The sequence below is a fragment of the Megalopta genalis genome, chromosome 5, assembly GCF_051020955.1.
Source record: "Megalopta genalis isolate 19385.01 chromosome 5, iyMegGena1_principal, whole genome shotgun sequence".
Classification (NCBI taxonomy): Eukaryota; Metazoa; Arthropoda; class Insecta; order Hymenoptera; family Halictidae; genus Megalopta; species Megalopta genalis.
Window position 1 is genome coordinate 17,230,235 of NC_135017.1, and position 24,892 is coordinate 17,255,126.

A 24,892-nucleotide genomic window follows, 5' to 3' on the forward strand; every position below is an offset into this window, starting at 1 on the left:
GCGCGTTCGCGATTTATCGAGGGAGAGAACGCGTCCGATTCCGATCGAATCCGGCCAGAATTTTTACGCGGAATGTGTCCGCCGCTGTTCTCGCCCGGCTCGAGCACTATGTTCCACGTGTTCTTTATCGCCGACACGGGGGCACGGACACGACACAGCGCGCACAGTATCGCGGATTACCGAGCAATAAGAGAAATCGAGCGTCGATTCATACGGACGAAGCAATTCGCGTCGGTTCGTGCTCGGAAAACTTGAAAAGACTATTGAATTTTCAAGTGCGACCACTTTGACGGCGCCGCCAATGCGGTTCGAGCCTCGGAGTGGGGACACCGGGGCCGTCCAATCGCGACAGATCTAGGAAAGTTCTAGAGGCAGAGGAACCCTCTCGGTTTGATTAAGCATCGAATAGCTTTCCCGTTTTTGTGGCTTATTCCTAATAACAATATCGAGTTTACGATCGGCGGTAAAAGACGGGAACGATTGCCCGTCCATGCAAAGTACGGTCGATATGTACGTCGTGGGAAAATTTGACGCGTTGCCCGACGGAAGATCGGAGGCGCGGAGACACCCTCGGCCGGTTTTTCCACCGTTGACCTTTTGATAAATATTTTCGGACCACTCGATTTCGGTAAATTAAATCCTGTCGCAGCGGAACCGCGAGTTCGGTCTAGTTTTTAACGCGTCGACCGACGCAGCGATGCCCATAAAAATCGTGGAAAATCGGATCGACACGTTTCGCGATGCGAGAACTCTCGAACCTTTTTGATCGACTCTGATTTATCCAACGGTTTCCAAGAAAAATTGAGTACGAAATTACGTTGTCCCGTCACCGGAGCGGCGATGGAGCTGTTAAAATATTCGTAGAAACGGTAGTTAGCTTATTCGACGAGCAGGTAGGACTCGATCGGCGATTCCCGGTGTCATCGACTTCCGTAATTGGCCGAATTGGCCGTCGCGGAAGGGCCCTGATTGTCGACGAGGTATTCCCGCAGCCTTCGCAGTTGGAAATTTTGGGGATCCGGCCGGTTTACATAATTCGTTTTGGCCCGTGTCAAAGCGGCTCTCTGGCCGAAGGAACAATGTTCCCGGTGCACCGTCGCCGTGGCTACAGCTCCACGTCAAAGTTATTGTTACACCGAGTTGGTAACAGAGGCTGGCCGAGTCCCGGACAACGTTACAAATCCTTGATGAGCCTGATTGGCCCCGACCAGCAAAGTGTTTGCCTTTACGGTCGGCCGGCGTGTGCGTGAAACTTGATTCGACGTACCGTTTGACCGGAGCGTGGCTCGCAGCGGAACAGGTATCTTATTAGGTCGACGACAGGTACACTCTCGGGCCTCTCCGTTGGACGTCGCGCCGCCGCCTATGTGTCCCCGTGGCGATCGACAGCGAGCAATTTACCTGGAAACGGCAAACGGGAAACTCGCGATATAAACTCCGAAATCTTCGAGCCCGTGATCCGGCTCTAACCAATTCCGTCGCGTTTTATTTTCGTCGCAGCTGGGATCGACCGGACGGACTTTCACGGGCTTTCGTCGCTTCCCTGGCAGAAAGAGACACAATTTTCATTTCTCGCGTGTCTAGATTTACTTCCGTTCTTCGATTTTGAGGCAAGAGTCGATTCTTGTTTAACGCGTCGGTCGCGCATTTGATATTTTCTACGGCAATTTTTCACTTTCCGGTTCCCGTTTCGTCGATTCGACGGGCTTCGATATTTCTCGGCACTCGAGGCGTCGAAAGAAACGAATTCTCGCACCCGGTAGAAATAAAAGAAGCGTGGTTGGGATCGAAAGCAATGGCCCGAGCCGATTACGGAATTCGAACGGATCCCGGCGGTGGCTAACCTTATAAGCCGCGCGACGCCTAATTAACGCAAAATTCCAGCGTTACGGTTTCCGTCGCGATTTTCGTCGAGGTTTTTTCTCCACAGCCTCCCCCCTTGCCCGCGCGTACACGCTCGAAAAGGAAATACCCCGTTTTCGTAAGTATCTATCCGGAACTCTTCGCTCGTCTAATTGCGCGCCAAGCAATTAGCCCTGTTAGAGAGGTGGTTCGTCTGGCGTCCCGTGTGCCTCTCGCAGTTTCGCAAAATAATTTCGACGCGTGCACAAGTTTCAGAGCATCCGCGCGACTTTCGACGAAGTCGCGGAACGCGAAATCCCGCGCCCCGAGCTTCCACGAAACTGTTGAAATTCATTTAGAATCTCCGACGCGGTTGAACGATCGCTGCGCGCGGATCGACGGAAATTGAAAATGTCGAAATTTTATTATATTTGCCGCGAGATTTTATTATATTTGCCAGCGAATGACCGAAGCCTGAACGAGAACCCGTTAGGAATTTAACGAGAACGACTCGGGGAAACATATTTGTCTGCCCGATTACGCTGTTTCGAATCACCGATTCTGTTTCCCACGAATAAATTTCGAAAGATGACCTTCGCGTCCGCGTTTCTCTATCTAGAATCAAATTTCTCATCGCCGCGATGGTTCCCGGAAAGCACCGCGGTTCTTCGGATTCGATCTAGGTCGCTGTACGTAGTTGGGCCAGCTCGCCTGGCAGTCCGATGATCGCGAAGCCATAGGCGTAACGCTCCAGGTCATCCCCCTCTAGCGAAGAAATAGAGTGGATCCGTCGGTGTCCGACACCTACACGCTCAGCGTCGTTCAGCTCCGTCCGACTCGGCTCGGTTCGCTCGCTCGCTCGCTCGCACGCGGGAGCCAACACTTCCGTGAAGGTGAAACTCCGAAGAAGGCCGAGGAAGAAGCAGAAGAGGGGCACAAACCTGGCCAACAGGCTGGCCGACCGGTTGCCGACTGCCTTTCGCGATCTACGCGCTGCCAACTACTTAGTCGTGCCTAGACGACAGTCGCGAGCGTTCCGTATCGTTCCGTTCCGTTCCGTTTCGTTTCGTTTCGTTTCGTTTCGTTCAATTCCGTTCTGTTTCGTGCCGCGTCACGACCAACCGGGATCGAAGATCCAGCGGAGAAAATCGCGGATTCCTCGATCCGAACAACACACGCCTCCTCCGTCCGTTGATATTCTCCCGAGGCGAGTTTCCGCGCGCGGCTCGCAGCCGTCGATCAGCTGGCTCCAACGATCGCCTTTCATGGCCACCTCGATCTCTGGACGATCGGTAAATTTCCGGTGATCGTCCGATTTCGGAAGGAGAAGACGCCGAACAATAGCGATTCCGGCTGCCGCCGTCGAGAGGATTGTGGACGCAGTGAATTGTCTTGTGGGGATCTATCTTGCGATACTCTGTGCGTTTCGATTTTCTCTATCGCCGAGATTGTTCGGCGACTGTGGTCAGTGGGATCCGTCGGTCGTATCGTCGGTCTCCGATCGTCGAGCGAATTTCAAAATGTAAGCTGGCCGTGTCGCGACTCGTTCCGAGAGAGCAGATCAGAGTGGCACGTTCGCGACGACGATGTTCGGATAGTTCGGAGACCGCGATCGATGCACTGAACGATCCGTCCAACGTCCTGTGATATCGGTGATTCAATTGTGATAGAAGACATGATGGTGATAAGCGCGCTGAAGCACGTCGCGAACGCTGCGACGAACGCTGTCCATTCGGCGACGAACAGCACCGCTGGACATGGACACGCGAATTCCGGTAGGTTAAATTCTGGCTTATTACGGTGGCTGGGATCGCGGTGTTCGTGCTCGACACCGTGTCCGCGAGCACGCGATTCGAGATAATGCGAGAATTCTTCGACGATCGTTCGCGGCTTGAAAAGCCGAGACGCGACGCGTTCGCGTCGAGAACGCTGCGCGCGGAGTCGGGAGGATGCAACGTTATTATCAACGTTGTCGAGCTCCGTGCAACATACTGGAACGTAACTCGGAGTTCCTCTAATTACGTAGACGCGTTAATTGGACCGTGGCCGATTCGATTTCTTTTCGTAAGAGCGGTCGGACTCGCGACTTCTTCGGTAATTCGTACGAATTCTCCGGAGGATAGAAGGCAGAAATTCTGTTCGCATGCTTCTCCCTCGGCCTCTTCCCCAGTTCGTTTCTATAGAAAGTGCAGCACCGCCTTTCCAAACAATAGTTTACGCGCTCGGACGATGCGCTCGAATGATTCGTGCCGGCCGGAGCGTGCGTTATTTAGCCGGCGCCGGCACGAATCACCGGGAAATCCCTTTTCCCGTGGCACAATCACGAACCGTAATTATCAACGCCGTTTTCCGCCGTCGGGTTGTAAAATACTGGTAATCGTTCTTGAAAATTGTTTAACAACGCGCGCGTATTATTTCCGAACGACGCGGCGGCGGCGGCGGCGGCGCTCATTTTCCGCGAATAATTCCCGTAGCCGGGGAAAATCTCTCTCTACGCGAAAACCGATTGATCGTTGTATCGGAATCGATTCGCCGGTTACCGTTTCGATTCTACTTGAAATATTCGCACGAATTCCTCTATCAAGGAAATCTGCACGCGAGAGCCGACCGGGGAGGGGCAAAAAGTGTTTAAATAGGTCGTGGAACTGGAATCGCGTAATTAAACGATTAAAATGCACCAGATTCTGCCGTATTGATTGGACACTGTGCGATAGTGAGCGGTGATAAAACTGTCCGAGGCAGTCGTGAAAGGTCAGCTTTCTGTCGCTATTAACAGGAAACGTTACCGCCTGAAATCGAATTTCTTTCATCGCGGTAATTGATCCATAATATCGTTTCATTAAGCTCCCCCCGGATATAACTACGAAAGACGGTTCAGAGTTCTTTCTTTTTTTTTTGCCACGCCGCAGCGCGCTAACGTTCTCGTAATTTCCATTTGTTCCAAGAGCCAGCCGAACACGCGCGTTCGAAGATGAAATTTACTATACCACTGCTAACGCTGCGTGGATTAAATTAATGCGAGTGCGACGCAATAAATGACCAAAAATCGCTGTGACTCCGAAATAAATCACGACGCAAGATGCTCGATCTCGGGAGAGTGTTGCACGCTTCCTGTTTTAACGCCGGATACAATAACCAAACCCGGCGAAATGGCGCGATCGCGGATTCTTTATTTTACAATTATCGATGCAGTAAAGAGATGTCTTTTCGGGTAATCGCCGAACGCGGCTGCATCTCGCGATAAGAATCGTTTCCGAAATAGAACACCGGTCGCTGTTCGAGCTAGGCTGTTCTCGAGCTAGGCCGTTCGAGCTCGGCTGTTGCAGCGTTAAGGATCCGAATCGAGTGGAGATAAAATGTCGGAGCGGAGTCGATAAAACTTGGCGATCGAACGCCGAGAAGAAGGTGGAAGAACGGGACCGGAGGTGGAAAGATTCGTTGATTCAGCGGAGGAAAACAATCGGCGCGGCATGGCGCGGCACGGCGCGGCGGTCCCGTGTTTCGCCTTTTTCGGTTTGCAGCCGTGGGGAAAGCATCCACGGACGGCGATTGTATTCATATTGAAATATCGGGTTGCGCAAAATGGAAAAGGTTACAGCGGACCGGCCGGAGCACGATCGAGCCGCGCAGCCGCTCGGCGATTCGTTTCATAAGAAGACGTTGTTCTCTTCCCCCGGACTCTCGTGCACGTACTCCGAACACTCCGTTTTACTCTCTTACTCGTAACGCTCGTAATGTCAGACCGTGGTAATTGGCATCGATCGACGGGACAACACGTACCACGGCGTCGATGATAAACACCGAGACGGTGACACGGACAGGCGTGACTTCCCTCGAGCAATTATCGAAATCGTACTACTGCCGCGTCTAGAGCGCTCTACGTGCGCACCGACCGCGAGTGAATCGAATTGAATCGAATCGAATCGAATCGAATCGAACGGAAGACATTTTCCATCGACGGGGATCGTGATCCTCGAGGATCGGCGAACGCCGTCGTGTCGCAACGCCGCTGCCACGCCTAATGTCAAGATCGCAATTCCATTGTCTGCGATGACTTTTCAGTCGCCTCTGGTCAACGGTTCACCCGCGATCCTACGGGATTGCCGACGAATTTTGCGTCCGTAAAAATTTGCCGAAGCGCACCTTCGATGTACGATATTGTCGCGAATCGCTCCGTTTCTCTCGCGTCGCGGCATTTTATTTGCAATGAGGAATATAAACTATAATACAACTCGATACAATTATATTTCAGACCTTTCAATTTGAAATGTTGCTCGTCCGATCTCGACTCTTCGATCGTCTATTGGTAACATCCCTATCTTCGATTATTTTTTAAGGAGTTGCTCGCAACAGGGCAGTTTCACGTTACAGCGACTTGATTTGGACAAGTCGCCGTAACAATATAAAGACCGCGATTATAACGGAAATATTCCAAAGAAGCTGAAGCACCTCTGCACTTTATGGAACCGATTCGGCGGCGTTGAAGCGAATCGTTCGAGCATTTAAAATTCAAACAACTAATAGAATTATAATGCGCGAAGGTCGATCGAACGGAGAAAAATCTGTCCTGCCAATGTAGGCCATTCTATGTAGATCGACACGCTGTTTCGCGACGAACGTTCGCCGAGCTGAAAATTCTGTCCGGTAACCGAGGAGACGAATACTATTAAAATTGACCGGAGTCTTCCGTTCTCCTGGATAATTTTCGCGAAGCCGCAGACACATAACATCCGCAATCCACCGATAATCATTACGCAATCGATGAACTTGGTAGCGTAGGAGGCTCCGCGAAACAGATGGTAGATTGCGAGCAGGCTGCGAACAGCTCGCGGACTCGCGCCGAGGAATATTCGCGTTGCGCGCGGAGGCATCGATGAACCGAAGATAAAGTTCGATGGAGATTAATCGATGCCAACGAGGAATGAAATGGGTACACCGTAGAACGACACGGTCCTCGTTTCGTCCGCGAACCTCGCGTACGCGCGACTGTTTTCGATCGCGACGAACAACGGCCGATGGATGCGTTTCATTTTCCTAGCGGAAAACGCGTTATCGTTGAACGCGCGATATTCTAAGGGGTCGCGGGGGCACGGTCCCGCGGAAAATGGATTTTAATTGCGAGCCGCGTAACGGGCTGGCGCTGCTCCCTCCGCGATAACTGTTCCGCGCGCGTTATTATGTTCGCCGCGAAAACGCCGACAACAAATCGTACGCGTGTCGCGCCCAACGGCGCAACTTTTCTCATTTTCGAGACGGCCAGCCTCGATTCAGCTCGGTAAAACTGCGCTCGGACTCGCCGCGGAAACGTTCTCCTATGAAAATGATTTTCTCGAAAGTTCCGGGTCCGCTTCCGGACGGAATTGCGCGCGGAATTGCACGGAATCGGGCGCGCCGGATTCGAGAAAGGTCGGCGAACTCGATGCAATTTCGTTTCTACGGATCGAGTTAAAGACACTCCCGAGTCGGTCAAGCGACCCTGGAGAACGTAACAAGCCTGTAAAGAATCTCCCAACGACTTCCGAGCTCCCTGGAGACCTTTAAAAAAAAGCTCAAGGACTCCCGAGCGTCCCCGACATGGCTCCGGAACGCCGTGAAATGTTTAAGGATTTCTCGACGACTTCACGGCCCGCTGGCAAATTCCGGGAGGGCCCCGAGGACCTCCACAGGACCTCTAGAATATTCGAAAACCATCGTAATTGTTCTACTCGGTGAGCCGACACTGCTGTGAACACTGCCTCAACGTTTCTCCGAGATCCTAGGGTCGGCTAAAATTGTCTTGGAAAAATCTGAAGGTTCGGTCCAGAGGACTCCAAGGACCTGGACTGCGAAATCTCTTGGAATCCTCCTACTGTCCTCGGGGATCGACGGGCCCCATTTTTCCTTCGAAAATATTTGACAGGGTCCTGCGACTGCAAATCCATAGGGTTTCCAGAAAGTCCTTTCGAAACGGAAGCTCCGAACATTAGAATTCGTTAAAGAACGGATCGATGTTCGTTTAGATCGAACAGGTACGAAGGTTGATCAACGTTCACGAGCTGGCGGTTGCTACAAAAAGCAAACAGCGATTCTCGCCGAGCTTTTTCGCGAAAGCGTTTAAAGGATTTTCCTCGGCGCAAAGATGAGCGTCTATCGTTTCCTTCGAGCCTAAAGGAAAAAGAACCGGACGTTCGGCTCGCCGTTATAGGATCGTTCCTGCACAAAGCGGATGGCACCGCGAGGAATCATTTCTGCGAGGGACGTTCTATGAAAGAAACCCCATCGTCGGGTCGATATCCTGCGAGCGAGCGAGAAAGAGAGAGAGAGAGTGAGAGAGAGTTTCTTTTCTAAAAAGAAGTGGTTGATCCGCGGAAGATTACTCTCCTAACTGTGTTTTCAGCGGCGAAGGTAGAGGAGATAGAAAATTCCCGGTAAAAAATTAAATGAGCCGCGATAATGCCGTTGCCGAGCGAGGATTTTGAATATTGAAAGGGGCGAGTGTGAAATTCTGATAAAAAGCTTTTGATAACGCGAACGAGGATCCGAAGGAATTAGCCGCCGCCTGGGGAGTCTCTTGCGGAAGAAATTATCCTCCAATTTTGTAGATAGGATCGCTGGTTCGACGCGGACCGCGTCGATGTCCCACGGCCGTAAAAATTCGCGAAAATTCGGGCACAGTTGTGTAATAGAGAAAATTCGGCAAACAGTTGTATAATACGAAACGTAGCCGGCCGAACACCGGGGCCAAATTCACGCGGAAACTCGGCGGCAAGGTCTAGCTACCGGAATAACCGTCGCTATTTCACGACGGGTGCCATTTCCATTGTGGAGTCGTTCAATTTCTGAGCGTGTCGGCGATTTCTTCGGCGCGGTTCTTGCTTCAAAGTCACACTCCAGTGAATAGTTTCGGCACGGTTTCCCGACGCGAGAGACTGCGGCCTCTCCTCCGATACGCCTCGCGTTTCCTCTCGGAGGCCGGTTTTTTCCTCCCGATTCGTTTCTCGCGGAGGAGCTCGAACGGAATTCGAGCAGAATAATCCCGTCGCTTGCTGGTAAACAGCGAAAAAAATCTGCGCGACCGATGATGGGAGCTTCCGCGAACTCGTTCGAGATCGTGCTCGCCGAGGAAAAAAAAGTGAAAGTCCATCATCGACGATCGCGCGAGAAGAAGAGCAGAGAAGACAAGACAGGAGAAGAGGCGAGAAGAGAAGAGGCATTCCGCTCGAGGAGAACGCTCGGCGACGCGTTACGAGTTACGAGCCGATCGCGCGGAATCGCTTCCGCGTGCTCGCTTGCGAAACACGCTCGCTCGGCTTCGACCTACGAGGCTGCCACGCCATGCCACGCCATGGCGTGCCGCACCGCCATAAGAAACCCAACTGCCTCGTGAATGTCAGAGCCAATGATCGCGCGCGCCGCATGCTCGACGAGCACCGATTGTTCCGCGCGATTTTATTCGGCGGTGCCTCGCAGTCGTTTCTCGCTTCTCGCCGGCTCTGGCAACGATTTTCTTTCGATCGGAGAACCTGAAAAAACGGTCCAAAAATTTGGTGAACCCCCAAGGTTGCACGGAGAACGATGAGAACCGATAGAGTTTTCCAGGAAACCCGCGAACTATCGCGATCATGGTCGCCAACGGAATCGCGGAATCCTTCGGAGGCGAATTTCATTTTCCAGCGGTCCCCCCGAGAGGCCAATAGAATTTTCTAACGACGCCTCGGAGTCCGACGTGATTTTATACCAATCCTTATACGCTAAAAGCATTTTCTGGCGAACATTGTGACCCCTCGAAACCGCTCGGTCGCGCGTCTGCAAGGACGTTTAAAGATCCCCGAGAGTGCGAAATAATTTTCCGGCGAACATCGCTGCGCGGAACTACGCGCGAAAAGTTTCTACGCCATCGAATTATTTTCCAATTACGCTGGCATAATCTTCGGACTGCCACCACCTCACCGTCCCCTTGCCACGGACATCGCGTATTGTTTCGAACGATGCAGCTTCTGCATTGTCCAACGTCGGAGTTACAATTGTAAGTGATACGCGCGCCGAGAGCCCGGCGTATTTCGAAACACGCTATAATACCGAAAAGGTATCGAATGGTTAATTACAGGAGGCTCGCTACGGAGAGCTCGCTACGGAGAAACAATAAACTGTTTGCCACGCGATGAACATCTGTCGCTTTTGCAGCCGGATAACAAGCCTCGGTGTGCGCGTCCTCGCATTACAAACGATATTCGCAAGGCCGGCCACGGGCTTATTACGTGCCCTTCCAGCTCGAAAATGCGCCGATCGAACACAGACGAGGACGCTCGTCGCGAATTACCGAATGAATTTTAATCGGGACGCGCGACAAAAAGAACGTGTCTGTCATTTCGTATCAACCGTCGGCCGCCTAAACGGAGCTTATGCCTCTCGGGCACGATCGAAATACCAACGGAATTATTATCGGCGTCTATTCGATGTGCCTAGTAATTTCAGAGTCGCTGGCTAAGCGCTAAAAATATTGCTCGATTAATAGCGTAAATTCCGACACTCTGATTTCACATCAATTCGGAGAATTTACGAAAATGTTAAGATTCTATTTGCGAGAAGAAATGGGATTACTCTCATCTAGATCGAGTTTGCAAACAGAATTTGCGATTTGCCGAGAGATTTTTGTTTTCGTAGAAGGGATAATCCGATGAATTTGGAGAGAGAAAAAGGTGTTGAACAATAGCTTCGTGGCTGCATAGCCAGCGAGTGGGACGCTCGCAGTCGTTCGATGACCTCGCAGGCGAGAGGAGAATCGCTCTTCTCGGGTTTTCACCGATACCTTAGAAAGTTACTCCGGGTGGGAGTGAACCAGGCAGCCTTGAAAATCGTCCGCGGCGCGCTCGAAAAGATGTCACGGACGATATGCCTCGAATTTCGAATGTAAATCGAAAAATATGGCGGGTGTCGTCGAATATCAATCGCTTCGGGTGCCCGCCGCGAACCGAATCGATCGCGTCGAAAAATTCTCCGTCGTGATTTTCAAAGCGCCTCGGAACTCCAAAAACACCATTATAAATTCGCAAATAATTCGCCGTTCGACCTTTAACATCGTTCGGCACTCGTCCCCTTCCGTCGACGGCTGCCGCAAACCTCGAGATCGATCGAATCCGAATTCTTTTCCGTCGATTCCACTTTCGGAAGCACGGCGGGAAACTTCGTTCTAATTAACGGTCGAGACAAAACTCTCGCTGAAAAATCGCGAATACGATTTCCGATCGCGTCGAGCATTGAATTTTACCCCTTTGATTTCGGCCAATCGGATTTCTAACAAACGAATTCCACCCCGCCGCGGCTTTAAGAACCGCGAAATGCAACGAACACGTAACATTCGAAAGCTTTCGACTCGCTGAAGCCTAACGCTCGCTTCGACAGCGACAGTCAAAGACCGTTGGATCCCTTTTTACGGTGGAAATGGGTTAAACGTTCGGTCACAAAGACACGGGAGAAGTTCTGATGTCTTCGACGCGTGAAAGCCATCGAAGAGCCCTGTTTTGTTTTGTTTCTCGTGGCCGCCCGACGTTTCTCCCCGTTTTCAGTCTCGAATATCCTTCGGGAGACGCGTTTCCCGAGCTTTATTTTCAAACAGCTCTTTTTATACCAACGCAGCACTCGCGTCGTCTTTTTAGAATCGTTTCAGCCCTTTCAAAAATTACTCGGCGACGAGGAAATATTCGTCCGAATCGTTCGATCCGCGTTGCAAAATATTCGAAACACCGGCGTTCTGCTCGGAGATCGTTTTTAACAATCGAGTTACAGTAGCTTCGCGTTACGACGTGCAAAACGATGCAATTTTTTTCCGCTTATGTAGATCGAAGGGATTTCTACGAGACGTTCTCGCGTTTCCCGCAATTTGTCCGAGAAATATTGCATAAATGACCGCGGTGTAGGTACAACGCTGGAACGACTTGGAAACCCGACGGAAGAGACCGAGGCGAGGCGAGACGTTATACAGCGAAGATAACGCCGGGTTAGGTCAGACAGGATGATCCCGCCATAGCAACGATCCGCAAACATCCTCAGGGACCGGAAGCAGCTGGTCCCCGAACGAGTTTCCTCCTCGAAAACGCGTTGCTCGTAAAGCAGAGCCCGTCTTTCGCAGCTTATCGAGCGAATCTGGCGTCTTTAATATCGCCGGCAGCCGAGTCGAAATCGATCGCGCCTCTGGAAGGGCCGCAGAGGGCTGCCCAGCAATATTAGAAACCGTCACGCTAAGAAAATATCTCCGGTATCTACGTATGTATCTCGGCGACAACCGGAAATTTATCGGCGATATTTTTCCCCGTCCAGAGAGAGAGAGAGAGAGAGAGAGAGAGAGAGAGAGAGAGAGAGAGAGAGAGAGAGAGTATCGACCCTCGGTTTTCCATTGGGAGACGCGGTGTCTCGCCCATTTCGCAGCCGTTCCTTTCCACCTTCTTCCGCCGGCACCATTCTCCTCCTTTCTCTTCGGTTCCTTTTAATTTTTCTGCCTCTCGTTCCGCGTCCCTCGCCCCTCCTTCCGCCCATTGTGTTCCGGTTTCCTCTCTCTCTCTCTCTCTCTCTCTCTCTCTCTCTCTCTTTCACTCGGAGTTTCCCTAACTCGAACGCGAAAACGATTTATACCGGTCCCCTTTCTTCCCTTTTCGAGGCGGAGAACGGTCACTCGAATAATTAGCCCTGTTTCGGGGTCACTTAATTACCCGGGAACGACGCGGGCCTCCGGAGAACCTGCTAGGAAAATGGGTCGTTCTCGGAAAACGCGGAGAGGGATCGCAAGTTCAGGGTCGTTGCTTGGTACCTCGAGGAGACCGAGTTAGACGGGGCTGGATCTCTCTCTGCAGTTTTCTCGGTGGGGGCAGGGGAGGGTCGTTCCTTCCACGAGTTTGCCCGCGTTTCTTCCGCGCCGAGTCGAGAGGACGTGTCTACGTTCGAAATGGTTCTGCCATTTGTTCGACGCAAAGCCGACGCGACGACCCGCAAATTCATTCTCGGCTCAGGGGAACCTGGCCTAAACGCGTGTTTGCCTTCGATTCGGCGCCGCGTACGCGTAAGTGCAACGCGAATCCACTTATGGTAAAACTGGACGTGCGAAATATAGAACAGCGAAAACAGAAGAATGCCAGAATCTCGTTAGACTACTTTCGGTCGACCGAGTCTACAAGAGAAGTAGGCGCAGCTTTATTCGACGCAGGCGAGCTTTGTTTAGCGCGAAGGTTCGCAGACAGAGCAACGAGGCGCCGATCGCTTTATCTGGCAGCGGCGGAGCGTAATCGGGCCGAAAAGCGCGGAGGAAAGTTCGGAGCCTGTTATTCCGCTCGAGTTTGCGGCCGCGCGGCCACCTCGACGACGTGTCATCTTTTAGCGCGACACCCGATATTTATTACAAGGACTAGCTCTCGAGACGCGTAGACCCGTTTCATATCGGATCGGATCGGTGCGAGAGCGACGGATACGGTGCCGCGCGACGGTGAAAGTGCGGCTTTTAAGCGATTCGCGCCGAGCGGGACGCGTATATCGTTTCAGAAAGCAGATACTTGTGCGAGTCTCTATCCCAGAAGCGGAGTGCTGAGAGACACTCGGAGCTTGATTTACAATTTACAGAGTCTGCTCGAGACGACGGCCACGATCCTGCGCCGCGGCGCCACGGAATATACCGGCCCTCGTCGACGTCGTCGTCGTCGTTGCATTCGAATGGAACCCGCCGACCGTCGGCGACGCGACGCGACGCCCGGCAACGTGACCCGCAAGCCGAGCGGTTTGCGTTAGGGAATTTGAAAAGCGTGAAATTACTCGGAACTTTGTAAATTACAAGCGCACGAACGGCCCCGCCCACGCCGATGCTGATCGCGGATTATTCGTCGCAGAGAGCGTCGTTTGTCAGGCACAAAAATCACTTTAGCGCGTTCGCCGCTTATGCATTGTCCGGCCGCGTTGTCGAAACGTTTCATTAAATGCGAGTTTTGGAAATTGTTGGATTAACTTTATTGGTAAAAAATATTCTGCTTGAATTTAACCTCGAGCCGCGTAGACGCTTTAGCACACGAAGCGGAAAGGTGCGCGCACAGATTGCTTCGCGATACGCGCTGTCTTCGGCGGTTGCAAGCCGAAAAGTAGGCAACCTTGAGCTACGCGTCGTTTTTTATCGAAACCCCATGAAGTCCTAATGCCTGCGCAGATACCGTCTGGTGTTCGTATCGGTCATGTTATTGTTATCAAGATTGATATTCTTGAGCGCCGGGAGTCCCAAGAACGCGTCAGGGTCCACCTGACCGATCCTGTTGTTGGACAGATCGATCTTCTTCAGCTGGGTCAATCCGGCGAGCCAGCCAGCCTCGACGCGAGTCAATTGATTCTTTCTGAGGTCCAGCTCCTCCAGCTGTCCCAGATCGGCGAAAGCGCCGGCTTCGATGCTGGCGATCCGATTCATCTGTAACTTGAGAATCCTGAGAGCGGTCAGACCCTTGAAGTCCTTCGCGGAGACGCTGGTCAGCTGGTTCTCCTCCAGGAAGAGTCCGTCGAGCTGACGGAGGCCCTTGAAAGTGCCGGGCTGGATGGACGTCAGTCGATTGTTCTCCAGATGAAGGCGTTGCAAGTCGGGCGTGTGGCCGAAGCTGCCGGGCTCTATGTTGGCGATTTTGTTGTCGTTCAGCCAGAGGAAGTACAGGGAAGAGGTCAGCCCGGACAGAGAGTCTTTGGCGATCGCTTCGATGTCGTTGTGGCCGAGGTACAGCCACATCAGGTTCCCCAGGCCGGCGAACGAGTCCTTGGGAACGGAATTGATCTTGTTAAAGATCAAGGACAATGACTTGAGCTGCGTCAGCTCGGCGAACAAGTTCGGCGACAAGGACACCACGTTGCTGTCCATGTCCAGCCGCTCCAACTTCTTCAATCCGGCGAACGACTCCCTCTTCAGCACGGAGATCTTGTTCCCCAGGCCGAAGCTGAGGCGCCGGGTTTTCAGGTTCTTGAAGGCGCCTTCCTTCACCGCCAGAAGGTCCAGGTCGTCGATCTCCAGTCGGTCCTCGGACTCCTGCTGAGTCACGTCGACCAAAACCCCTTTGCGGTGGCAAACCGTGTAGCCGCTCGGATGGACGCAAGTGGGATCCTGATCCGTCGCCCACGAGACGCTCGCGATCGCCAGAACGATCAACGACGATCGAACGATTCCGGACATTTCGAGCACGGTTTCGCTTGTTCTTTACAACGGCTGGCTAAAAACTGAACGATCGCCGGACAGAGCACAGTTTTATACGCGCCGCTGTTGCCGCGGACTCCTCGGCAGTTGATTAGATCGGGGTTGCGACCTTTCACCAGATTATCGACTAACGGGAATTCGCGACTCTCGCGATACCGCGGCTCTCAACATTCTGGAAAATAGTAGCTAGTCGAGGCTAGAACCGAGGCATTTGTGGCAGTCGCTTGTTGAAAGGGTGGAAAGACTTTTTCACGACGTTTCCAGCTTATCGGAGTTGCTAAAGGAAGCACGAATTTTCTGCTCGTTCCCGTTTGTTTAACCCTGGAGCCCTGGATCGACTATGTTCACGAAGAATGTCGTCGACGCGTTTCCGAGAATCGTGCGACCAGCCTTTCCTCGTCGATCCATTTTTTTCCTACGACCGCGTATCTTCGCTCGATTAACGCGATATCTGAAAAAGCTCGGACGTTCGGTAAACAAGACGGCTCGACGAATTGAACGTATCGCGATGTCTTAATCGGATCCGATGGCCCGGAGATCGATTCTAGGAAGCGCGTCACGGTCGAACGAGCGTAATAATTCGCGACAAAGCCCTCGATCTATTAATCCCGGTGCTCTTGTTCGAGAATCAGCGCCGAGTGTCTTACACGCGTGTATGTATACCTCCGGAGCGGAGCGTTAACCGGCCGATGCAGATTTGCTTCGTCGAGCACCGTTTCGTGCGATTAAATCCACCGTCGCCTGTATCTTTCTTTCACCGGTTCAGTGTCCTCTGTCGTAATTCCTTACTTAACCCATTCGCTCGCCGCCGGTTCTCCTTTTTATCCGGCCGCCGGCGACGTTACGAAACGACGCGACCGTCGATCGTCGACCGTCGGGGATGATCTTCGCGTCCTCGATCTTTTTCGTTTTTACACGCGACAATTTCGAAAGTTTCCGGATAGTCGCTCGCTTCGCGCGTGTTCCAGAAAAGTTGAATGCTCTTCCAATTACAGCGTTCTTTCTCGCGAATTTCATTGGCCGGCTTTAAGCGCGCCACGATTTTTGCGTCTATTCGAGAGTTCATTGAGAAACTGAACGATCGTAAAAAGCAGGGACAGAACCACGGATATCGGAGTGCGTCAATAGCAGCATGCCGTTTTATTTGTAGTAACTGTTCTCTGTTCGCAACCTGCCGAACAGGTTGAAAACGAGAGAGAGAGAGAGAGAGAGATCGGCCGGTTCGATTGTCGTTCACGGACCGTTGGTTCGATCGTCTGTTTCGGCGAGCAATCGACACAATCGACGGTGACTCATTATTGGCAGCGGTTTTAATAAGAACGGTGTCAACCCGGCTCTCCCCCCGATTTTTCGCTAATCGTCGACAGAGGTAAAATCGAGCCCGGCCAACGGAACACCGCGAACGAGTTTCCGCGCGGAGACCCTGCAACGCGCGCCGCCGCGTCCATTGCCCGAAGTGGAAAGCAATATTTCCAGTAATGAATCATTTTCGAGGGCCGCGAGAGGCGGCACTCGCGCGTTTTTTAATGAATTTAAACGGAAAGAGTTGCACCGCCCGTAGCGGCTCTCGCGGAATCGCCTCTCTCGGAAGCTTATTAAAGTTTAAACCCGCGAATCGCGCGCCGTGCTTTATCCAATTTGATCCAATTGAAATTAAACAAACACCGCTCGGACCCCGCACTTTGTTGCGGGTTCGGGCTCGAATCGAATACGGTGTAATTCACGGCGGAATGCACCGGCGATCGAAAGTTCCAATCGGCGATCCGGTTTCACAAAAGTTTCACGGCGCTCTGGCTCGCGATTTTATCGCTGATCATTGTACTTCTTTATTTTTCCCGCCGCCCCCCCCCCCCTCCCCTTCTTTCATTATTTATCGCTGAATCGCGGTTCGATTGTTCGGCGTCTCTGGCACCTTTGATATCGTCGCGGAGCGTTCGATATATCGAGATCGTATATTAATATTTATAAATATCGAGTTCGAATATATTCGAATATTTTCGCAAACGTTGTTCCGGATTCTCGACGAATTAAATCGATGTTATCGATTCGAGCTCCGTTGATATAAAGCGTTTCCGTGCAGCCTTCGCTGAATCGTCCGCGTTGCATTTCGCCGGAGCGTGCAGTTTATTATTTCGAACAAAGTCAGGCGTCTATTACAAGCGCATCATGATCCACGCTCTCCGTTTTACGAGGAGGAACACGTATCGCGTGCCGCCCACAGTTTTCGCGTGTAATAAACGAAGAAGGAACAGTGGACGATAGAGAACTACCGTAAATCCTTCTCAAAGGTGGCTCCCAACGTATCTTCCAGGTAGTTTAACACCGTTCTAGACAATTACACGCGTCTCGTAAAACTCGTTCTCGCCGCGGCGATACTAATTTCGAGCTGCCATGTTCCGCCACCGGCCATTCTATCCTCTTTCCTCGACGCGATGCGTGCTATTATACCGTCGAGAACGAATCTCATTGCTCTAATTAGGGCCAGGGATCGCTTCTCGCGCGTGTTCCCGTCTTTCAAAGAAAATTACTGGAAGCTCCGTGCTCTCTCCAAGCTCTCGATAAAGCGACACGACAAAATCGTACGCTGAAGTTCGAGGGTTCGTTGTTACGGGAAAACTTCGATCTACGAATCCACGTGGATGCCGGTCGCGAGAAAAATTGTTCAATGCATTTTACAGACGTCTCGATTCGTAATCTTTTTCCAGCGTTACGCGAGAACGTGTTGGAAGAAAATTAACGACGCCTAGAGCAAAAGTAGAAGTTCCGGGATTTAAAATCGGTTCAGGTTTATCGCGATCCTCTGCTTCGTGATACTAGAGCAGCTTAAATATCGACGAGTTGTCGAAAATCGACGATCAGCGACGATAAATCGCATTCGGCGATCCGAGACGCGTTCGATTCCGAAATAAAAGTATATTAAGCACTCTTCGACGATCGAAAAGAGCAAGTCCTGGAGACAAAGAGAAGAAACAGCAGCGAGTCGACTGGCTGTCGACGCGGCAGCCGATAAAACGAGCGAACGTAAATGGTAATAAAGGTGAGCCGAGCAAGAAGCCGCGATTATTCGAGCAGACGGCGGCTGTTTGTCGCGTGTTTAACCAGCGGTTGCTTCGTCCCCTTTTCCCCTCGTCCCCCTCGTCGCCGCCGACCACCCCCCCCCCCCCGGCTACCCCGCACCGCGAGATGAACGCTCGTTCGCGGGACAAAGGGGATCCGAGGACAAAATAAAGGAAGGATCGGCCAAATAAAGGCCGCCCTTTCCTCCCCCCGACCCCCCGTTGCTCTCCCGTGCACCTTTATTTTCTAATTTTCGACGAGCCCCGTCCTCTGCCCGCCTGTCCGTGCCTGTTCCCTTCTTCTTCGTCTTCTTCTTCTGCTTCTTCTACTACCGCTATTCCGTCGTCTCTTACACCCCCGCAGTCGACTTTTCCAGCCGGAAGTTGTTGGCTGCGCCGTGCATCCATCATCGCGCCACGAACCCGTGTTACCTGGATGTATCCGTGGCCGAGATTGCACGGTAATTTTTCAGGTTTTATTGGCCCGTCACGTCGCCCCGCGCTTCCCAAGAAACATTGCGCCCCTGGCCGGACGTCGACAGAAGCCACTCTACAGGGTGGTTTTTCCGTGGAAACGTTCGGACAGACAATCGTCCGGACAGTTTAATAGATAAAACAATGCACAAAGATTCGCGAGGATTTTTAGTAGCGCGATCGTGGACGTAACTATTATAATTTTTCAAGAAATTAGAATTCGATGGCGGTTGAACTTTCGTTGCAGCTTCGTTCCCATTTATTTTCCACCTTGTGCACGACACCGTGTTTTCTCGAGACGGCGTCGAGAAAGATGCCGCGAACGCTTTATTTTCGCGGATCTGATAGTTCGGACAGTAAATAATAATAATGGTGTTATTCATTGCGCCCCACGGAACGGTAATAATGTCTGCGCGAAAAAAAGCCGGATAAAGGATAACAAAAGGAACGTACAACAGCGCGGCCGTAACAACGTTTCGCGAACGAACGAACGAACGAACGAACGAAACGACGACTAGAGCAATCTAATCTAAACTTTTTAAATAACTCTTAAACTTCGTCTACTCCGCGGCGACTCTAATCCTCGTTCACGGAACATTAAATTGAAATGTGCTCAAATTCGAATTAAATTAATCCCGTTCGTTTAATACGTTTCGTTGAATTGAAATTCATGTACATACATTAAGTTAATGTCATTAAACTTTAATAGATTTAAATTCGATCGATTAAAATGCGGATTGGATTAAAACTTACCGAAATTGAGGTTGATGTTTGGGGGGGGGGGCGCGCGCGCCGTTCGCGTAAATCGTTGCACCACCGGGGTCCTTCTCCCGCGTGAAAATTTCCAGAACCTAAAACAAGAGGAAACGATCGATTTATATAACGTTATACGAAGCATGCATAATAGCTGACGTTATTAAATTTTGAACAAAAACGAATTCAAGCAGAAATCGGAATGCCGAAGTTTCGCGAGCTCCCTGTTTTCCCGAAATCTTTTTCACGCGAACGAGAATAATTGTATCGCAACGTCGAGTGCGAAGCGAAACGCGTGCTCCGAAGATAAAAGATTAATAATGAGAAAGGAGAAACAACGATTGCAACGGTTCTGTGCGAACCGCAGGAAGCGACGGGAGTTCTTCGAAGATAATTCACGTGAAAACGGTCGAGCAACTTCAATAATAAAATGGAGTCCGTCCGGTGAAGGAGCCGGAGAGAAAGATTGCAACAGAGTATCCTGGAACCTTTGTCGGGAGATTCTCCGATAGAGAGAGAACGGAGCATTCATTTTCCACGAGACCTTAAGTACCGAAGACGTCCGATCGAATCGAAGCCCTTCGCGATTTTTCCGCCGGCCTGTCCTCCCACCTCTCCCCCTGCTTCTCCGCTCGCTGTCCATGTCTCAGACATTAAAGTCCCCAAGCAAGCGGAAAATTGTTCGCGATTTCTCGCTCGCGCTGAATTCGCGTTGTCGTTCCAACGGAATCGAATATTACCTCGATTTCAGCTTCAGTATTCCCGGGGGGAAAAAAAAAGGAAACACTCGGAGACTGTGCAAACAGAGTCGGGCCGTGCCGATCGATGGAAATAATTGATTCGCGAGAGACGCGAAGAATTTCGAGAACATTAAATCGGAAACGTAGAAATATTCGTGGAGGGCAACGCGAAACGAATGTTTCCAGAGGCCGAGAATGCCGGGTTCGATCCGAGCAAACGATTCGAACTTGAACGTTGAAACGTTGAACGCTGAAACGATTCGTATTCGCATCCGATCTTCCTGTTAATTATAGAAGCGATAAGTCTAGAATCATCAAGAACGACAAACGCAAGACGTAAACAGAGAAGTGTGTCAATGTTCACGCTGCAGTCGTATCGCGAATTCCACCGAGAGATTAGATACGTCTGACTTCTGACACGAGCTGCTGACACGTCTAATTAATTCATAGAAATCGCTGAAAAGTGGTATACCGGACGAGATTCTCGTTCCTAGACTTTGACGTAACGACCGAGGAAAATTCTCCTGCTCTAATACGGACTTAATTTCCTCGGCGTTCGACGTAATTTTTCCGATTGTCGACGAAAGTGAAGCGAACGCGCATGGCTCGGCTCTCTTTCTTTCTCTCTCTCTCTCTCTCTCTCTCTCTCTCTCTCTCTCTCTCTCTCTACGCGAATTTACGGTAAGACGAAGAAAATAAATGAGAACAATTTGTAAAACGTACTTTGCGATATTTGCGCACTCGCGACAGCCCGAGCGCAGCTTCGATCCTTCTCGTTCGTCTGCCCGTCTCCGTTTTCCACGGATCGTACGCATACACATTCAAAATAGGATACTCGAGAAGTAGATCACCGGAGCGGAGAAAGGAATATGTCGATACATTTTGTAAACGAGAACAGACGATCGCGTGATGTAGATCGGTCGCGATATCGGTTTCACTCGTCTATTTATTGCCGCACAGATGAAGTAATTGTCGTAGGAGAGCGAACCGAAAGGTCCCTGGATATCGTTGATCCCGATCCTGCCTTGGCTTCCCGTACAACATATCGTCGGTGCTCGAAACTGTTCCAGCAATCCTGAAAACGAACAAGTCATCGAGTAACTTATCTAAACGGTTACACGATTTATCAAATTAATCTTCGAATTCATCGAACCGCGTTAATATTATCATTATTATCGTCGTATTCTAGCTAGACGGAGATTTATTTTCGAAACGGAATTTTGTCGTTGATCCTCGCGCGATTAAAACTAATCCGAACGGGGCCGCGTTTCGAGGGTTTTTCATTGAAAAAATTTCGCGGACGTGTTTGGCCACGGTTTAGCATCGTATTCAACGAATTCCAAAGGAGGAGATTACCTGTTACGAATAGAGGAAAATGATTTGGTGTACGCGCGGCGAATATTACCGCCTCCGATATTTTCCGGCACGACCGGAAAATTCATAGAGGCACTAACGAGCCGCTGGAGTGGGTGCCGCGTGATTACTTTAATCAGTTCGCCAAACAGCGATTAATGCGTCCACGTGAAATCAGCTCATTTATGGTGGCCTTTATGCGCGCCCAATTTTAGCGGGACGTGTCAAAGCGATGCATGCAGCCCCCGGACCCGACCTATTAGCTTACCAAATGGTTCATGATTGTTTAGAGGCTGTACAGATTAGTGTTGCAGAGAGCGGTCCCCAAGTTTATCGAACGATCGAAGCCGCTTCGAAAGCGAACGCTTATCTTCTACGTTTTCTCGACGACTGTCGTCTTCCGGTCGCGCCTTCGTCCCCGCTAATTATGTCAAGTTTATTTATACGCGAACGTTTAATCTCTATACAGGCTTCCGTTTTTATCTCTATTTTCATATTTATATTATTCGGAACGCCCGGAATATTTTCAGTCTATCGTTCGAGCTAAGTAACCTCGATTCGGAAAGGGCAGAGTCTTCGAAAAAACAGAGTTTCGTAAACTAGCATAATTCGGAACGGTACTGCGCCGGACGTGTCCGGCATCGTTTTCGAATTCCATTTACATCGGAGCCCGAAAGACCGCCGCGCGCCGCGTTCCGTTTAATTGAGCAACAAAACGCGAAATTACTCGTCACCGAATAGACCAATTAACGTGTCCAATTAATCCGACAACGAAAGTTACACGGGCCGCGCGGGCCAGGGCCGTATCCTCGGTAAATCGTTTCGGTAAACCGATACCGGGATCAATTACGGGCCGAGTAAACGCGGGAATGCGACCGGATGCTAGCCCCGAGGAAACCGGAAACTATTTTCCAAGGGAAGGGTCGACTCTCTTCCGATCCGGGAAAGACAAATGACCGGAGCGGAGCCGAGCGGAGCCGAGCCGAGCCGTGCCGAGTCTCGGCCGCGAATAAACCCGAGGAAAATCGCGTTTCCACGCCTTTCTCCCTGCCTCTCCCTGCCATCGACGATCGATCATCCTGATCGACGCGCCTAATACTGCGTCTCGACGGCCGACCGAATATTTCTTTCGCATCCAATTTACAGACACCGTTGTGTCTCCCTCTCCTTCTCCCTCTCCCCCTCGCTCTCTCTCTCTCTCTCTCTCCCTATCTCTCTCTCTCTCTCTCTCGACTGCAATGCAAACGGTGATAGAACGATCTTAATCGAGCAGCCGTGCAACCTTGTTATTTCTTTATGAACCGGTTTGCTATAATGAAAATACAGACAAAAAAGCTTAGGTATCCGCCAAATCTGTCGTGGCAGAAGAATAGACTATGATTAAAAATTGAAGCGATTCTACGAAATATATTTCGAGTTGTCGATACGCGTAATGTTGGAAAAACAAATATCTCGTGTTGCGTAGAAAAATTGACGACGTTATTATCGCCGGAAAGACGACGAAGATATTCCAGATTCTAGTTCAGCGTGAGACAACGGCTTTGGAAAACACAGTGTCGAGAAAGTCTCGCGAAGGAACGAGCTTCGCGTCTCAGGTGCATTATCATTGCACCGGGGATGCAGATTACTCGGAGACGTTCGGCCGAAATGTGCCAATGGGGGCGCAGCTTTTCACCGGCCACAATAGCGCCCGAGGCTAAAAAGAGGAGGGAATGATTCGAAACTCTGCGCTACGGGCTTGGTTGCGTGTTCTCGCGTGTGCCGAATTCGGGCAGCGAAGGAAACAGAGACGGAGAGAAAGAGAGAGAGAGAGAGAGAGAGAGAGAGAGAGAGAGATGGAGCTAGAGGGAGAGAGAAAGAGTATTAGAACGAACGGGTTACGTGTCGCTTGTTTCCTTAAATCCGTTCATTTCCTATTCGCCGTTCCTTAACAAAGGCACGCGCTGAAATTGATTACAGAACCGAATGAAACATCTTCCGTCGTGCATCAACGTTTCGAATTATGAAATTTCGTTTAATTTTCTCGCCGGAACCTCGATCCATGTTCGAAAATTGAAATTAAATTGCTTTCTCGTCGGCCAGGACTTCATAGGATTTTAATTAAACGTTCGATGCCCGCTTTGAATCAATCTGACGCAAACGGGAGATAAACTGAAACCATGATTAAATTAAATACAGTCTTTCGTTACCTTTCACGGCGGCGGCGGCGGCGGCAGCGGCGGCGAGTTAACGAGGCCATCGATTTAAAAATCATTAGATGCTAGACATCCGTGACGAATTCAAGTTTCGCTCGGAACTATTCGAAAAATGAGATAGGAAAAACGAGCTAAAAAGAAAATTCGAGATCCTCGACGCGAGGAGACTGCGAAACGGTCGATTTTCAGCGGAGTTGCACTTCGCGTGGTTAAACGGTAATGAAGATCGAGCGATAATCGAGGAGCAGGGCGACGAAACGAAGCGATCATAGGGACTCGTCGACCGGTCCTCGGGTCGAATCCGCGGGTTAACGGGTGCACCGCGATACCTGCGACTGCGGGGGCAGGCAGGATAGACAGCCTCGCCTCAATTAGCTGGCTTTATTCGTGCCGGAGGGTCACGTGACGGCAGTGGAAGACAAACGGTGCGGGTGGCCGGCGAAAAGATTTAATTGCGGGGAAAGAGAGTAACTGGAGTGCGCTAAAAGGCTTCCGAAGTGCACGTAACCGCGGCAAACAACCGTGGAATATACGCGCGAGTCGAGCAAAGCAGAGCAGAGCAGACCAGATCGGAGCGGAGCGGAGCAGAGTCGTTCGTTTTATTCCGTTCGTAAACGGAAAAAGAGCTTGGCCAACCGAATGTACAGTTCGGCCCGAAACAATGGCCGACCGGAAATGAATGGCCCGCACAACTGACCCGGTCTCTTTGCCTAGAACCTGTTTGTTCGGTTGCCCTGCCTTGGCGACGACCAACCGAATCCTTTCGACACTTACAATTAGTCAGGCTTCTCCTTCGGAACCGCTTTCTCCTGCTTCTTCGACGCAGTCGTTTTTCTTCCGTAGTCCTCCGACGATAGAATCGAACATGGAACCGACTCGCCGTCGTCGTTGCTTGCTCCTCGAGAAAGATTTTGACACTTTGATCTCGATAGTTGAATATCGCGGAGTTGTTCCGAATATGTTCTGCTCGGAGACACGTCGGATGCGATCGCGAGAGAATTCGACGTCGATCATTGAACTGTGATTTCCTACGATTCGCGAGTCCGTCTTTCGCGAAGGTAAACCGGCGAGGATTTAAGGCGCGGTTAACTCTGATTTATTCCGGCAGTTTGTCTTTAATGACGGGGGCATTAAAGGGCCGAGTATCGGAAACAAATCAATTACCTAAATGGCAATCCTTGACGCTACATTCTCCTGTTCTCATTAATTGTGGTAATTAATTAGTCGCGTATAATTACCGGCGTCGGCATTGATGTTTCGCGGCCGTGTTTCTGGCCTCTTTTAGGCAATTTGATCAAT

At 50.9% G+C, this 24,892-nt stretch overlaps 3 protein-coding genes across 14 annotated transcripts in view; 1 reads left to right on the forward strand and 2 right to left on the reverse strand.

Annotated features, from left to right (window-relative positions):
* Positions 1-24,892, forward strand: part of Btk29A (tyrosine-protein kinase Btk29A) — a 157,149-nt gene that overhangs the window by 106,806 nt on the left and 25,451 nt on the right. The window contains exon 1 of one of the 4 annotated variants that reach the window (XM_033482800.2): positions 2,826-3,617. The exons of the other annotated variants lie outside the window; for them this stretch is intronic. Coding sequence (XP_033338691.1) covers positions 3,518-3,617 — 100 coding nt within the window. The 5' untranslated portion in view covers positions 2,826-3,517. Of the gene's footprint in view, positions 1-2,825; positions 3,618-24,892 lie in introns of those variants that run through there. 4 annotated transcript variants of the gene reach the window in all.
* LOC117227521 (uncharacterized) overlaps positions 1-24,892 on the reverse strand; it is a 68,815-nt gene that overhangs the window by 19,907 nt on the left and 24,016 nt on the right. For 5 of the 9 annotated variants that reach the window (XR_013033379.1, XR_013033378.1, XM_076521794.1 and 2 more), the window contains exon 4: positions 19,306-19,403. Coding sequence is in view for 3 of the 9 variants with exons in the window: in XM_076521794.1 (XP_076377909.1) it covers positions 19,306-19,403 (98 nt within the window). In the remaining 6 variants the exon portion in view is untranslated. Of the gene's footprint in view, positions 1-1,267; positions 1,402-19,305; positions 19,404-20,768; positions 21,121-24,892 lie in introns of all 9 variants that reach the window. The other 4 variants (XR_013033381.1, XR_013033382.1, XR_013033380.1 and 1 more) reach the window with 3 other exon arrangements.
* On the reverse strand, positions 13,786-15,048 carry LOC117227509 (uncharacterized). The gene has a single exon (XM_033482806.2). The coding sequence runs from the start codon at positions 14,999-15,001 to the stop codon at positions 13,988-13,990; it is 1,014 nt and encodes a 337-aa protein (XP_033338697.2). The 5' UTR covers positions 15,002-15,048; the 3' UTR covers positions 13,786-13,987.